We start from the raw sequence: 16,267 nt of genomic DNA on the forward strand, positions 1-16,267 counted from the left end.
TCATATACTCAGTTTCATTGATGCTTCGAACAAATTGTACGCCAATAGTATTAACATCAGATAACATCAGACTGAAAACAACAGCACTTGTAGAATAGTAAACACACAGCCTTCAATCACTGGGAAGTATTTCAAGTATGAAACACAACAAGCATTCACAAGCTTTTATAAATCATTAAATAATGTCATCAGAGGTAAGCTATTAAAAACAAAGAAACATCTTAAATTAGCAGTTGAAATGCTACAGGAAACGTGACAGTTGTGACAGATGTTGGTGGAAAATAATCAATACCAATAAGTAAACATATGAAGAAATAAGAAATAAAGAGATATTCCAAGTTTAAAAGAAAATTTTTAAGTTCCATCAAAAGATGTAACAGCGAAGATCAGAAATGAAAACATTAAAAAGAACTGGAGACAGTTAGTACAGGAAATAGATAGAAACTATAGATAAAGATGGAATGAACACATGCAGAAAATGGGTTCAGAAAATCTACTAATAAGCCTAATAAATTAAGAAAAGATCTAATGGCAGCAAAGGCAATGGCCTTGTTGCAGTGGCTTCACCGGTTCCCGTGAGATCACGGAAGTTAAGCGCTGTGGGGCGTAGCCGGCACTTGGATGGGTGACCATCCAGCCGCCATGCACTGTTGCAATTTTTCGGGGTGCGTTCAGCCTCGTGATGCCAATTGAGGAGCTACTCGACCGAATAGTAGCGGCTCCGGCGCAACAAAACCATCATAACGACCGGGAGAGTGGTGTGCTGACCACATGCTCCTCCTATCCGCATCCTCAACTGAGGATGACACGGCGGTCGGATGGTCCCGATGGGACACTTTTGGCTTGAAGACGGAGTGCTTTTATTGGCAGCAAAGGAGAAGATAAGAGCTATGAAAAAGCAAATAATAGCCTAATACGGGGAATGAAGAGGACTGTTTGTTGATCATGGTATCTCTGGATGATTCATTTACAAATTCTGACTTCCATTTGCAGTCTTCGCACAGAATTTGTCTGTCGAATGATGTGGACCATTAGCTGACAACGGACACGTATTCAGAAGGAGCAGAGTACACAGCCTAACCTGGGCAACGCAATTTAGGCGTCCTGCGGTATCTTTAAATACTTTAAGCGACTGCCGGGGTGGTTTCTTAAACGAGGTCATAGTCGGTTCACTGCCTCTTTCTTGTCCAGATGAGCTAGTGATCTGTACGTCACGACCCCGCTGTCGACGGGAGGTGAGACTGTCCTTGAGTTGAATGATTAACTTGAGGTACAACTGCCCTCAACTAGTAGGTTAGTTTGACCTACTCGGCAAGGTACTAGTTGAGATGGTGCGCCCTTGCTTTCCTCTTAATCTGAACTGACTTACTCAGCAAGGCGTATGGGAGACCTGCAGTTTAACGTGCACTCCAAAATATTATGCAACTTGGCTTTGATCACATTAAGAAATCATTGTTAGAGGGGAGACAGGCGATAAGTTGCAGAAAAAAGCACTAATAACGATAGAGGACTGAACCTCAGGGCTTCAGATTTATAATTAGTAAATTATTGTCGGGTTCCAATCGCGTCCGGCCGCTGTGGCCGAGCGGTTCTAGACGCTTCAGTCTGGAACCGCGCAACTGATACGGTCGCAAGTTCGAATACTGCCTCGGGCATGGATGTGTATGTTGCCCCTAGGTTAGTTAGGTTTAAGTAGTTCTAAGTTCTAGGGGACTGATGACCTCAGATGTTAAGTCCCATAGTGTTCACAGCTATTTGAACCATTTGAAGCAAGTCCTGCCGAGTAGTTAAGTGCCCACGAGCTTTCGGCAGAGATCTCCTTTGCCATTGTCAAGTGCTTGACTGTCATGTGGATGCCGCTTCCGCCGCCAGTGACGTCACTGGTGCTCAGTCCCGCTCCATATATGGCAAAGTTTTGGCTGCGCGACTGCCGCGCCCGCTTTACCTTTTCGATCACAGCATCTCAGACCGTACTCAGCAGAAATCCACCGTCTTTGTTGAGGGTGTTGTCCTATATTTTGATGTAAATTGTTTCGTTTATTACGCTATTCCAGAAACCGTTGGTCCGTTTAATAATAGAATTATCATAGAACGCCATTCGGTGTCTGTTTTCAAGTGCGTGTTCCGCTACAACTGATTTATCGGGATTTCGAAGGCTGTTCAATAGTGCGGACAGTCTGAGCAACATAGTTCATAGTCTTTCACAGATTTTATTAGCTGCCGGGTCTTTGCTGGGCTGAAGACCGTGTCCATCTTGGTCCCTTCAGGGGGCGGCTAATCTTTCCTGTTACTGATCCGAAAACTGGTAAAAACGCAGTCTTCTTCGTGTCCTCTTCGGAGGTTTTCTGCTTCCGTGGGTTAGATGAAATTGCTTGCGCAGTTTGTCTGTTATTGTAGCAGCTTTCTTGGAAAACTTTACGTAAGTGAATCTATTCCCTCGGTAGGCTTTCGGCATATAAGATTATTTCTGTTCGGTGTACCGAAACCCTCAGAGCAGACAGTTTCTGTGCCAGGTAGTGGTAACTGGTGGTGTGAACATACCGATCCTTGGTGGGCTAGCGATGAAGGCTGTGACCGAGACGCCCACCGGATTTACGGCGACCAAAGATGTCGAGGAACGGCAGCTGAATACGGCCTGGGAGCATGTGATTGGCGAATCAATAATTCAAAAACAGTCTTAATCGCATTTATTATTATTATTATTATTATTATTATTATTATTATACAGCAAACCGGTTTCAACCCGACGTAGGGTTGGCATAGTTTCCTGCCGTTATGTAGACAGGAGTCACAACACCAGCAGTCGACCAGTGGTCTAAACGCCCAGAAGATGACCCCTACGTCGGGTTGAAACCGGTTGGCGGTATAATAATAATAATAATAATAATAATAATAATAAATGCAATTATGACTGTTTTTGAACTATGTTTAATCATACTAATCGCTGCTTCTCTCCACAACCATGTTGTTCAAAAATCTGTGTGACTGGGGGGGCTGAAGAAGGCGCACCAGTCGCGCCATCAAAGCATTATTATACACTCCTGGAAATGGAAAAAAGAACACATTGACACCGGTGTGTCAGATCCACCATACTTGCTCCGGACACTGCGAGAGGGCTGTACAAGCAATGATCACACGCACGGCACAGCGGACACACCAGGAACCGCGGTGTTGGCCGTCGAATGGCGCTAGCTGTGCAGCATTTGTGCACCGCCGCCGTCAGTGTCAGCCAGTTTGCCGTGGCATACGGAGCTCCATCGCAGTCTTTAACACTGGTAGCATGCCGCGACAGCGTGGACGTGAACCGTATGTGCAGTTGACGGACTTTGAGCGAGGGCGTATAGTGGGCATGCGGGAGGCCGGGTGGACGTACCGCCGAATTGCTCAACACGTGGGGCGTGAGGTGTCCACAGTACATCGATGTTGTCGCCAGTGGTCGGCGGAAGGTGCACGTGCCCGTCGACCTGGGACCGGACCGCAGCGACGCGCGGATGCACGCCAAGACCGTAGGATCCTACGCAGTGCCGTAGGGGACCGCACCGCCACTTCCCAGCAAATTAGGGACACTGTTGCTCCTGGGGTATAGGTGAGGACCATTCGCAACCGTCTCCATGAAGCTGGGCAACGGGCCCGCAGACCGTTAGGCCATCTTCCGCTCACGTCCCAACATCGTGCAGCCCGCCTCCAGTGGTGTCGCGACAGGCTTGAATGGCGGGACGAATGGAGACGTGTCGTCTTCAGCGATGAGAGTCGCTTCTGCCTTGGTGCCAATGATGGTCGTATGCGTGTTTGGCGCGGTGCAGGTGAGCGCCACAACCAGGACTGCATACGACCGAGGCACACAGGGCCAACAGGGCCAACACCCACCATCATGGTGTGGGGAGCGATCTCCTACACTGGCCGTACACCTCTGGTGATCGTCGAGGGGACACTGAATAGTGCATGATACATCCAAACCGTCATCGAACCCATCGTTCTACCATTCCTAGACCGGCAAGGGAACTTGCTGTTCCAACAGGACAATGCACGTCCGCATGTATACCGTGCCACCCAACGTGCTCTAGAAGGTGTAAGTCAACTACCCTGGCCAGCAAGATCTCCGGATCTGTCCCCCATTGAGCATGTTTGGGACTGGATGAAGCGTCGTCTCACGCGGTCTGCACATCCAGCACGAACGCTGGTCCAACTGAGGCGCCAGGTGGAAATGGTATGGCAAGCCGTTCCACAGGACTACATCCAGCATCTTTACGATCGTCTCCATGGGAGAATAGCAGCCTGCATTGCTGCTAAAGGTGGATATACACTGTACTAGTGCCGACATTGTGCATGCTATGTTGCCTGTGTCTATGTGCCTGTGGTCCTGTCAGTGTGATCATGTGATGTATCTGACCCCAGGAATGTGTCAATAAAGTTTCCCCTTCGTGGGACAATGAATTCACGGTGTTCTTATTTCAATTTCCAGGAGTGTATATGTTGCGGGGCTTAGCACCAGTGACGTCACTGGTGACGGCGCTGCTATGTAAGCTCGGCAGCGGCATCCACACGACCTTCAACTGCCCGACAGTGCAAGCGGAGATCTCTATCGAAAGCTGGTCGGCAATTAACCACTTGACGCGGCTTGAAACCCGAAAATATTTTATTAATGAATATCGCCTCGAGAACATGCTTTCTCTCTGATTTGTAGTTTAACACGTTAAGTACCAAATCAGTGAGCCTCGCAATGTTCACATATGAAAGAAAGAAATGTAATGAAATGAAGAAATGAATCTATGGAGATGAAAGGAAACCTGCAATGATATCAATGCAAACCGTTCGAATATCATGAACATCCGATGTAATGAATGTGTAGCGAGAGCTGAAAGTCTGTGCAACACCGGGGTTTGAACCCCGACCTTTCTAGATGTAACCATTAGGCTACTAATTTTTTAGGGTCTCCCACCAGTCCTTAAACCTCTCGTTATGTTCAGTGTAAACTTGTAGCTCCTAACGACATCTTCCTTTCTGAATTTGCCCTGAAGTGTCTCCCAAACAGCTTAAGTAATTCGTCTGGAAACGAAAACTGCGTGTGTAGAAGACGAGCTTCTTCATGAAAAAATGATAGTAGACAAACATAATCAACTCTTTAAGGAAACAAAAATAAAAGGTTTCCTCTTGGAAAAATACTTAACCCCATCATCTATGAAAAATGACAACAGATTATTCAGGAAGACAACAAAAAAGATAACATTTCCGCTGGACAGATTGCCAATCCGGTCGTAATATAATTTCCCGTGAAATTACTGAAGGTGTCGTGTGAGTGAAAAAGGCCAGTCTTTTACAGACCCATGAGCCCGTTTTGTTTTCATCTGCGCACACGAAACGGTGCTCAAGAGTGTGTTCCAAAGAGCACTTTATGCAGTATGCGTCTGGTGCCATTCCGATTCCAAATACTTTCTCTCGCTTCACTACGTTGTCACTGACATCGCCATATCGCTGCGACATGACGCTGGTGGCCGAAAAGTTTGATTTATATTGAAGCACACGCATATCTAGCTCTTTCTAGGATTGACTATTTGTCTTGGATGTACGGTAGGTAATTCGAGGAACCTCCTGTACAAGAATTCCATAGATAGTCGTAGGTTGTTCTCACAACTAGAACTAGCATCTGTGTCGTATTGTCTGATATATGGAAAAGCGGAATCTGAGCTTGGCATGTGCATTTTAAGGGAAGGGACCGGGGGACAACATGTCAGTAGTTTCCTACTGAAGCATCGAAGTTTTTGTGATGGAATTTGTTCTTGATTTAAGGATGCGATACCTGAGATTTACGTTGTAAGTAGGATGTTTAGGTTTTTTATATTGGTAACGCCACGTAACGCTTTGTATGAAATCACTGGCTGTGCTGTGTGCAGTCTGTGGCTGGTTGGCAGTTGTAATACTCGCCATTGTAGCGTTGGCTCAGTTGGCTGTTAACAGCGCGTAGCGTTGCGCAGTTGGAGCTGAGCCGCCTGCAGTGGTGGATGTGGGGAGAAAGATGGCGGAGTTTTGAAATTTGTAAGACTGGATGTCATGAACTGATATATATTATGACTATTAAGGTAAATACATTGTTTGTTCTCTATTAAAATCTTTCATTTGCTATCTATGCCTATCAGTAGTTAGTGCCTTCAGTAGTTTGAATCTTTTATTTAGCTGGCAGTAGTGGCGCTCGCTGTATTGCAGTAGTTAGAGTAACGAAGATTTTTGGTGCGTTAAGCGATTTGTGAAAGGTATAGATTAATGTTAGTCAGGGCCATTCTTTTGTAGGGATTTTTGAAAGTCAGATTGCGTTGCGCTAAAAATATTGTGTGTCAGTTTAAAGCACATTCGTGTATAATTGTTCAAAGAGGACGTTTCATAACGTACATCATGTGAAAATGGATCCACGGATTTCATAGACCAGTTCCTCCGACTGTGGTTGCTGTTGCAGCGGCCTGGAAGCGTACTTTAAAGCTGTTTGACGACAACGTGGCGGATGCATCCCCTGCTTTCCTGTTTTGGGTAAACGGACGCAATGTGTCTTACTTTGGGTTGCGCATGTGTATTTATAAATTGCGTCGTTTGTAATTAGTCCATCTACCGTTGTCAGCATTCCCGTGATTGCCTTTGAGGAAGATGTTTAAAATGTCCACAGGCCTCACATCGATATCTCATGGCCTTCTGAACACGATTCCAATTCCAAGAGTATGGCGTATTTCCTCACAACCTGCCACAGTTCGATTCTGAAGAGACTGCATGGCAGGCACTGGATACGAACACACCAACGATTTTAAATGCCCTCAAAAGTTAATTAGAAATCATATGGGTTCAAATCAAGTAAGCCTGAAGGTCATGCACCTGGGCGACATCTACCTATCACATAACAGTGAAATGTTAGAATCAAGTGCTGGCAAGCTGTAAAATTTAAATGTGCTGGAGTGCCATTATGCAGAAGGTAGCTCGTTTGCGATTGATCAGCGGAGTGTCTTTCAAAAACATGAGCTACGGTTGTAAGTAGGATGTTTAGTTTTTTTATTGGTAACGCCAACACCACGTAGCGCTCTGTAAGAAAATCACTGGCTGTGCTGTGTGCAGTCTGTGTTTAGTTTGCATTGTTGTCTGCCATTGTAGTGTTGAGCAGCGGCAGCTGGATACTAACAGCGCGTAGCGTTGCGCAGTTGGAGGTGAGCCGCCAGCAGTGGTGCACGTGGGGAGAGAGATGGCGGAGTTTTGGAATTTGTAAGAATTGGTGTCATAAACTGCTATATATATTATGACTAGTGAGGTAAATACATTGTTTGTTCTCTATTAAAATCTTTCATTTGCTAACTATGCCTATCAGTAGTTAGTGACTTCCGTAGTTTGAATCTTTTAGTTAGCTGGCAGTAGTGGTGCTCGCTGTATTGCAGTAGTTCGAGTAACGAAGATTTTTGTGAGGTAAGTGATTTGTGAAACGTATAGGTTAATGCTAGTCAGGGCCATTCTTTCGTAGGGATTTTTGGAAGTCAGATTGCATTGCGCTAAAGATATTGTGTGTCAGTTTAAGCACATTCATGTATAATTGTTCAAAGAGGACGTTTCACATAGACCAGTCGTGTACAATTTTTCTAAGGGGACGTTTCACGGTGTTTTCCAAGAAGTATTTCTATGCCTGCCCCACAAGTCTGTTTACATGTACGTGGGATCCAACTAACTGACCACCACAACCCTGGCCCATATGTTGAGGGAGACCTACACTTGGTGATATAACGGAACAATTGCGTGTGGAGTTTCATTTTCCCATATACGCTAATCAGCCATAACATAATGACCACCTACCTAATAGCCGGTATGTCCACCTTTGGTACGGATAACAGCTTTGTATTGTTCAGCTTTATACTTTGTACATTGCATTACCACCACACTGTCAAAGATATTATTTACTGTGCGTCTGTGCTACACTCTTCATGTGTAATTTGTTTTACAACTTCGTTTACAAACATTGTAATTTCTTTGGCGTCAATAATTGATTATGGCCTTGTGAGCTGAAAATCGGTTAACACAATAAATTAATACTGTTGAACAAAAGAAAATTAGCGATTTTGATTTATGTAGGAGTTACTTTAGGCAGAACGTTATGCTATAAGTAACACGTAATAAAAGCAGCTTCGTACAAGAAATTACGTTACGAAGAAGCTACGTGGCACTGCATGGGGCTCTCCAGCATCTACGTTAGGAACAAATGCTTTCGCTCTAGTTTATTTAGAAGCATAACACTGTTGCCACGTCTGGCTTAACAGCCCCAGCACCAAGTAAACACACATTGAACAAAATCACACAACGCGAATGATTTCCGGTACAATTGAGAGATTAAGAATTCTACCACCTAGCGACTACTAGTGGTAAGCTATATAACTCTACCACAACTGCGACGAAAAAAGAAATTTGAAAAAAAGTCAAAACAAACAACAACTTTCTTTTCAGCCGATGTCTGATTGCATATGTATTGCACGACTCCGCTTTAAAAAAAAACTAGCGTTTGCAGAAGCTATAAGCTTAGAAAACAACATAACAATGGTTCAAATGGCTCTGAGCACTATGGGACTTAACATCTTAGGTCACCAGTCCCCTAGAACTTAGAACTATTTAAACCTAACTAACCTAAGGACATCACACACATCCATGCCCGAGGCAGGATTCGAACATGCGACCGTAGCAGTCCCGCGGTTCCGGACTGCAGCGCCCAAAAAAGCAACAAATTTGATATTTCGCAGCTCTGGAAGAAAGCCTGGGAAGATGGTGCAACTGTGGATATCCAGAAATCCGATGTATCTCTGTAAAACCGAATGGCTTTGACTTCAGAAGTAAATCCTTGGTCTTTCTAAACCAAATTAGAACTAATCATGGCAGATGTGCGGACTCATGGTGTAAAAGGAAACATCTCCGAAGTAGAAAGTGGAGTAGAAAGGCGGACAATCCAGCGTATAGTGCAGACATGTTCGCTAAGAGCCTACAAGGGATAATTTGAAGACTTACTGAACACTACCGATAGCTGAATTAACTATTTTTTTGTAATCTATATGTTTGTTTATGAATGTTATTCTTAGTTTATGTTCATCAATGTGATTATTAATAACGCCATAACAAATACAGGGTGTCAGGATTAAACATATAATAATATAAAATGTAATAACTTGAGATGTAATTGAGATATTGATGGACGGTATATTTGTACAAATATGGTAAATCAATAAGGTTTTTTTTTCCTCTTTTCTTTTTACACACACTAATACGCTTCGGTACATGCACCAGTAGTAGGGCGACAGACATCTGAACTGCATTCCGCTTCTCTCAAGTATTTTGCGGCATTGCAGGCGTAATACTTGTGACAGCTGCACGGGGTCGTGTTCTGTCGAACCAAGTAATTGTGTTTACTTGTTGGTTTGAGTTACAAGGGCTTCGCGGGAAGGACGTACGGATTAATTCAGCAGTAGCTTCGGAACTATGTGGTTGGGGTGGTGGCCCGATATCGAAAGCAAACTCCGTTTCCCAAAGGCGCGTGTCCCGTTACTTGATTTTTACGTAAATGGGAACATGATGACTTGGTCGCATCCCAAACCACGTGTGCGAGAGAAAGCACACACACCACCTTCTACTGTGGAGTCCGCATGCCTATTGAAGCACGTTTAAGTGAACACGGCAGTTATGTACATGGGCATGCGGCACGAACTGCCAGTAGCAAACACAGGTGACATATTAAGTTACCATATGTGTAGAAGCAAACCGCCAATAAATATGTCAATTACGTCTCAAGCTGTTACACTTTATGTCAGTGTATGTTTAACATGGACACTCTGTAAATAAATTTATCTGTAGGTTATTATAACTCAGAAAACAGTCCTGACAGGAATGCATGTGTAATTGTTAGTGTGTGATCACAAGGTAATTGGATACCCACAGTATGTGCCAAACTGACACTGTGCCAGCACGTGATGCAACAGGTTACACCAGCAAGAGCTCGTTTTTGATAAACTATTAGTTCCCTAAACTGGTAAAACAGAAGAGAAAGCAGTATGATTTAATCCACAGTTCACTACTAAATTAGCTGTGTGCCAATAGCGCTCTACCTCGAAGGATAGTTAACCCGTTATAAATATGAGTGGTGACATTGAGATTCGAACCACGTAACCTGCTGTAGGTTTCCGCACTGAATCAGCGCTTCAGCGAGGTCGGCAGGCAGCCAGGTGGGAGAGCTGTGTTGCGTCACGTGGTGACGGCCGCACTGCTTGCAGGAAATGCAGTGGCTGCCCGGAGCGACGGCCAGCGAGCCGAAGACCGCTGCCGCCGGCGACCACAGCCGAGGTGTGCCGAGCAGCGGGGGCGGCGTCGGCGTCGGCGGCGACTGCGCAGCCCCCGGCGGCGGCGTTAGGCTCGAGTTCTGCCTGCCGCTCGCTCTCAACATCGCGTCCCTTTTCTTGGGTGAGTAACATATCTTCACGGTACTTCCTCCTCCTGACGTCACCTTGAAACACCCTTCAAGTTTTCGCCTCTAGCCAGCCCTTTAATAGAAGTGTAATACACTTATCGCAAATAAATAAATAAATAAATAAATAAATGCAACACTAAGAAGGGGTAAGTAGGCATGTTTCTACAGCTTAAAAATTATTTCTGTTCAAATTTCGTGCCAGACGCCTAAGAGTGGTTCTAGTGGTGCCATTATGAGGATTCAAATAAGGTTTGCCTTAAATACACGCTGTTAGCTACCTTCTGGACCGGACATTGTGAGTTGATGTTAGTCAAAGAGTGCCTTTAAGGTGATAAAGGCGCCATTATCAACACCTCGCTACATTTGAAAGAGATCATGTAATAGGGCTACGGGAAGCTGGATGTTCCTTCTGTGATGCTGTAGAAAGACTTTACAGGAATATGCATGATTATTAGCAGCGGTGGTCGCGAGAAAGTACAGTCGCAACAAGAACAGGTTCCGGATGGCCACATGGCACAACCAAGAGGAAAGACCATCGTGTTTGGCATATGGTTCTGGTGCCGTGTACTGTGTCTGCAGCAGCAATTTGAGCAACAGTTGGTACCTCAGTGACACAATGAACTGTTACAAATGGGTTACTTCGAGGACAGGTCCGAGTCAGACGCCTCATAGCACCCCTTACACTGACTCCAAACCACCGCCATTTACGACTTCAGTGTGTAAGACGTTGTGGTCTCCTGACCTTCATTGCTTAGATATTCCGCCCTCACAATCATATGCCGCACATCAAGGCGCTTCATTCGAACCCAAACTCGATAAGATAAAGACAATGTTGTATGAATTCATGTAAACGATATGCAAATAACTACTAAATCGCAAGTGCGCACCGAGATTGAAATACTCGAGGCTGGCGTACACACACACACACATTCAAGACAAGATGGTCGCAGGGGCTTTCAGTTCGGGAGAGGCAAACCACACGCCGGGGGGCCGGTCCCTTCAGAGGATGAGTCAACCTATCTACTTCGGCCGGCGACCGCCCATAGAGCAGACAGTGTTTGCCCGAGTGAAAGGGAGAACGACCCTGTGTTCGGCTTAAAAGCAAATTCCGCTACATTGTGTGGTAGGGCCCAGCCTACGCATTCTTTACAAACATAGTACGCAGTTTCAGAGGTTTTCACAGGGAGACAGCAAACGCCAAACGCCGATGCTACAGATTTCTGGATTGGTCGCCTTAAATGAAACGTCATTCTCCTGTTTTAGAAGAGCAATGCTGATTGGCAGACGATCTCCTGACGCCTTGAGCTGAATGAGTAATGGAAGAGACCGAAAGATATACCCTTTCATGTCTGGCGTGGAGAGGGGCCGTTCCGTTGTCGCTCTTGGAGCGAGAACACGTAACGAGAGTGTGTGCGCTCGTACGTATACTCAAAGAGTGGGGAACAAGTATCTCCTCAGCACTTCACTGGGAGAGCACATCTGTCGAGAGCGAATCAGAGTGCGACTCTATATTGAGTCCTTGCGATTAAGCATTGTTCACTGTGTTGGCCGCCACACTTACTGTGCTGTGTGAACGGACAGAGTTATGGTTAAACGCCTATGAGCGAATTTTTGAGTGGCATCGCGGTGGACTGGTTATCTGACTGGACTACCATGCCAATAGTTAGACTAAGGGCGAATTGGAGTCCTTGACTTCATCAAGGCGTAGGGAGAGTTTGACTGGCGAAGATCAATCCAGATAGAACGAGAGTTATCTTATTTGCCAGCAGCGAGCGGTGCAGACAGCAGTCATCACAGCTTCGGTATTGTGCACTACAGCTCTTGCGAACCCCATATTTCCCCCACAACAGTACAGTTCATTGCATTTCACACGTGACAGCCTCGACCGTACCTAGCCATATTCTAATAGATAATTATTCAAGTTCAGTAGGTGCGGCTCTCAGCCATTCTGCCAAGTCAATTACAATCTTAAACTCTGTATAGAAATGTCATTAGCGAATTCTATCCTTAAGAGGTAACTTCACATTCCAAAAAGAATCCAGAAATAACTTGTTCAGTTCATAACTAATAGTGTTATTGTGATTTCTCAGAATTTTAGCAAAATAAATAATAATTTTCGTTAGTTTCATCTTTTTCTTACACTAACTAGCACTACTCCAGTACCCAAGTATCCCACTAGTTATGTAAGAAATTGTGAATTTTTGTGCCATTTCCTTACGACTGATGACTCCAGAAGATATTTATTGCTGAAAGTTTTTCAGGCATTTCTCTTTAGAACGTTAGGAGCGACTGCCTGACTTCTGTAGTAGTGTGGAGGTGGAAGTTGCATCTTGCAGGAGCCACAGGGTAAAGGGTACATCTGAGATTAATCCATTGCACAGAATGACAGAATAGCACCCACACGTTCATTACAGAAGTGGTGTCAAGCGAGAGCTCATTGGAGGGAAGGGTGGAGGTCTCTTGTTTCTGATGGAAGCTAGTTCCATCTCAGTGCCAGTGATGGCCGTGTGTTGGTTAGGAGGCCAATTGAGGGCCTGGAGCCAACTTGTCTGGAGTTATGGTCTGGTGTGTGATTTCGTATAACAACAGAAGCACTCTCGTGGTTATACCACACACCCTCTCTACAAATTTGTACATCAATCTGGTGATTCGACCTGTTTTGCTGCTATTCATAAACAGTATTCCAGTGGTGTTTTCCAACAGGATAATTCTAGTGCACATACTGCTGTTGTAACCCAATATGCTGCGCAGAGTGTCGACATGTTGCCTTGATCTGATCATCAGATCTGTGGTATCCTGCCCACTCGTCTCGTATAAGGTGCATAAGGGATGCTGCAGTCTTGGAGTGCTATACAACAATTCAAGCAAATGACATTAGTACTTTTTTTACAAATAAGAAGATTGGCAATGCTTAACTTGGAATGTACAATGGTGTCTCAAGTGATGGGCGACATGCTAACACTAATGTTCTTCCTGTAGACAATATCCAAACAAGCAATGGATAGGGATCACTAATAACTGATATGGTAGCACTCTCTGCTAGGCTGTGCTAATAGTATCCACTAATGTCGGGCCGAAGCTGTTCTTTTTTTTTCTTTATTGTAAATTCTGGGCTGGAAGTGGCTCAGTCCACTGCTCTTCACCCAAATCCAAGGCTGTCAGGAGCAGCGCTTATTTTCACTCTGCTAGACGCCGCTCCTATCATGGTGACGACCTGGTCAGCGTGCTATTGGCCGACGTTGCCTCATCACCTTCTCTGGTCTTGCGTTCTTCCTCTTCGTACTTACGCCAGAACAAGATCTATCTCCAATTGACCACATATGGGACATCATGGGAGGACAACACCAGTGTCATCCACAACCAGTATTAACCAGCGCCTTATACGCCGACCAAGTGCAATAGCCACAGAACTTCATCCCACAAACTGATATCTAGTAGCTATACAACACAATACATCCCAGTTTGCGTGCCAGGATTCAACATTATGGGAGGTACACAGGTTGCTGGCCGGGTTGGCCGAGCGGCTCTAATCGCTAAAGTCTGGAACCGCTACGGTCGCAAGTTCGAATCCTGCCTCTGGCATGGATGTGTGTGATGTCCTTAGGTTAGTTAGGTTTAAGTAGTTCTAAGTTCTAGGAGACTGATGACCTTAGAAGTTAAGTCCCATAGTGCTTAGAGCCATTTGAACCATTTTCAGTTACACAAGTTATTAATGTACCAGCACTGCACATTACCAAGGACTTAACTTGTGTGTCCATTAACCTGTGATGTTACAGTGTTAGTCAGCTAAATATGTTACCTAGACTAATGTATTATCGAAATTTCATTACTCTAGATAAATTATTTTTTGGTGATGCGATTTTTTTCTGTTATGTCTATTTCTTTATTCTGCTTTTAAGTGGTGGCATTCACGTTTTGTGGGCTGCAGTCTTTTTCTAAGATCACAATAATTACTCTGGAAAACTAATATTTTTCGAAATGTGAGAAAATTATCCAAGGTACCGAGGAATATACCTAGGGACAAAAACTGGGGCGTTGAAAATTAGTGGGACAAAAATAAAATATTCCTGTGACCATAATAATGACTTTATTTCAGTAATAGATTTATAGACTGGAAGGTTAACTCTCACACTTTAGGTTGGGGACATTGGAAAGACGAAAAATCGCCGTTGATGTTTATCGCTAGCGTTAGCATTCAAAATGATGGCATCTGTAACAGAACTGGCGCATTGCGTCACAGAATAATCAAAAACATGATCAACAATCGTTGTTGAGAATTTTGCGACTAGGTATGGTTAAGTGGCGCCACACCCTGTCGCAACAATGCCAGATGGGCAAAGTAGTTCGAGAAGAAAGGATGCATATGCACTAAGGAAATCACAGAACGGCCATCTGCTGAGAATGAAGTGGTATGCTCTACAAAAGAAGCCCCAGAAAATTCACACATCGTACCAGCAGAGAAAAATTCGCAGTCAACAGTGTGGTGTGCGTTGCACAGCCGTCTGCAGTTCAAGACTGACGGAACACAATTGTTGTGGGATCTGAAGCCAGGCGACAAACCAGAACGGAAACAATTATGCATCGATTTTCACGCAAGGACGGCAGTGGATGGTTTTCAAGACAGACTTGTGCTCTCTGACAAAACCAAATTTCATTTAAGAGACAAAGTGAACAAGCATAATTTGAGAATATGGAGTATGCAAAACACCCACGCCCCCCTGCAGAATGAACATGATTCTCCGTCCCTTAACGTTTTCTCCGTGTTCGGTCCTTTCTCCTTTCCAGAATCTGCCGTTACACGCATAACATGCCTCGATTTGGTTTCTCTGTGACAGTTGCCCCACTTGACAAAGTGGTTCCCGACTTCATTTTGGAGCAGAACAGAGTCCCACCAAGTTGGTATAACATCGTACGTAGTCACCTCAATGAACATTTCCTGCCTGCCGCTGTGGCCGAGCTGTTCTAGGCACTTCAGTCTGGAACCGCGCGACCGCTACGGTCGCAGGTTCGAATCCTGCCTCGGGCATGGATGTGTGTGATCTCCTTAGATTAGTTAGGTTTAAGTAGTTCTAAGTTCTAGGGGACTGATGACCTCAGATGTTAAGTCCCATAGTGCTCAGAGCCATTTGAACCATTTGAACATCTTCCACAACGCAGGATCGGTCGAGCTGGATCGAATGACGTGCCATTCATGTTCTGGCGGCTTCAGCTCTACTGGTCTTACATTAATGCATCTTTTTTTGTTTTCTGAATGTGTGAAGGACATGGTATACGTGCCTCACTTGCCGTATGACTTAAATGGGCTAAGGCCCTGGATTTTCAGCACAGTTAACTCTATGATCGAGCTACCCTGAAACAGGTCTGACAGGAAAGGCAGTACCGAATTTGCATCTGCAGTGTCACAAACGAAACCCACGTCGATCGCCCGTGAGCTTCCATAGGAACTGTGAGCATCAACCATTCATTTTACATGTTGCACTCGATAAAATCTTGCCAGTACCGTACTCTATAATCTATATTTTACCATTATTACGCTACTATACACTAATAATCAGTGTCCGCCCCCCAGTACCTGAGTGGTCAGCGCGACAGAATGTCAATCCTATGGGGCCGGGTTCGATTCCCGATTTCTCCGCTCAGGGACTCGGTGCTGTGTTGTCCTAATCATCATCATTTCATCCCCATCGACGCGCAAGTCGCCGAAGTGACGTCAAATAGAAAGACTTGCACCAGGCGAGCGGTGTACCCGACGGGAGGTCCTAGTCACGCGGCATTATTATATATACTAATAATCAGTGTGTGAAA

General features: G+C 44.9%; 1 protein-coding gene across 1 annotated transcript in view; it reads left to right on the top strand.

Moving 5' to 3' along the window:
- Window positions 1–16,267, top strand: part of LOC126272146 (probable cytochrome P450 6a13) — a 153,392-nt gene that overhangs the window by 49,101 nt on the left and 88,024 nt on the right. Inside the window, exon 2 of the mRNA XM_049974763.1 lies at window positions 10,269–10,455. Coding sequence (XP_049830720.1) covers window positions 10,269–10,455 — 187 coding nt within the window. The remainder of the gene's footprint in view (window positions 1–10,268; window positions 10,456–16,267) is intronic.

This window comes from Schistocerca gregaria, chromosome 5 (assembly GCF_023897955.1).
Source record: "Schistocerca gregaria isolate iqSchGreg1 chromosome 5, iqSchGreg1.2, whole genome shotgun sequence".
In the NCBI taxonomy this organism is placed as follows: Eukaryota; Metazoa; Arthropoda; class Insecta; order Orthoptera; family Acrididae; genus Schistocerca; species Schistocerca gregaria.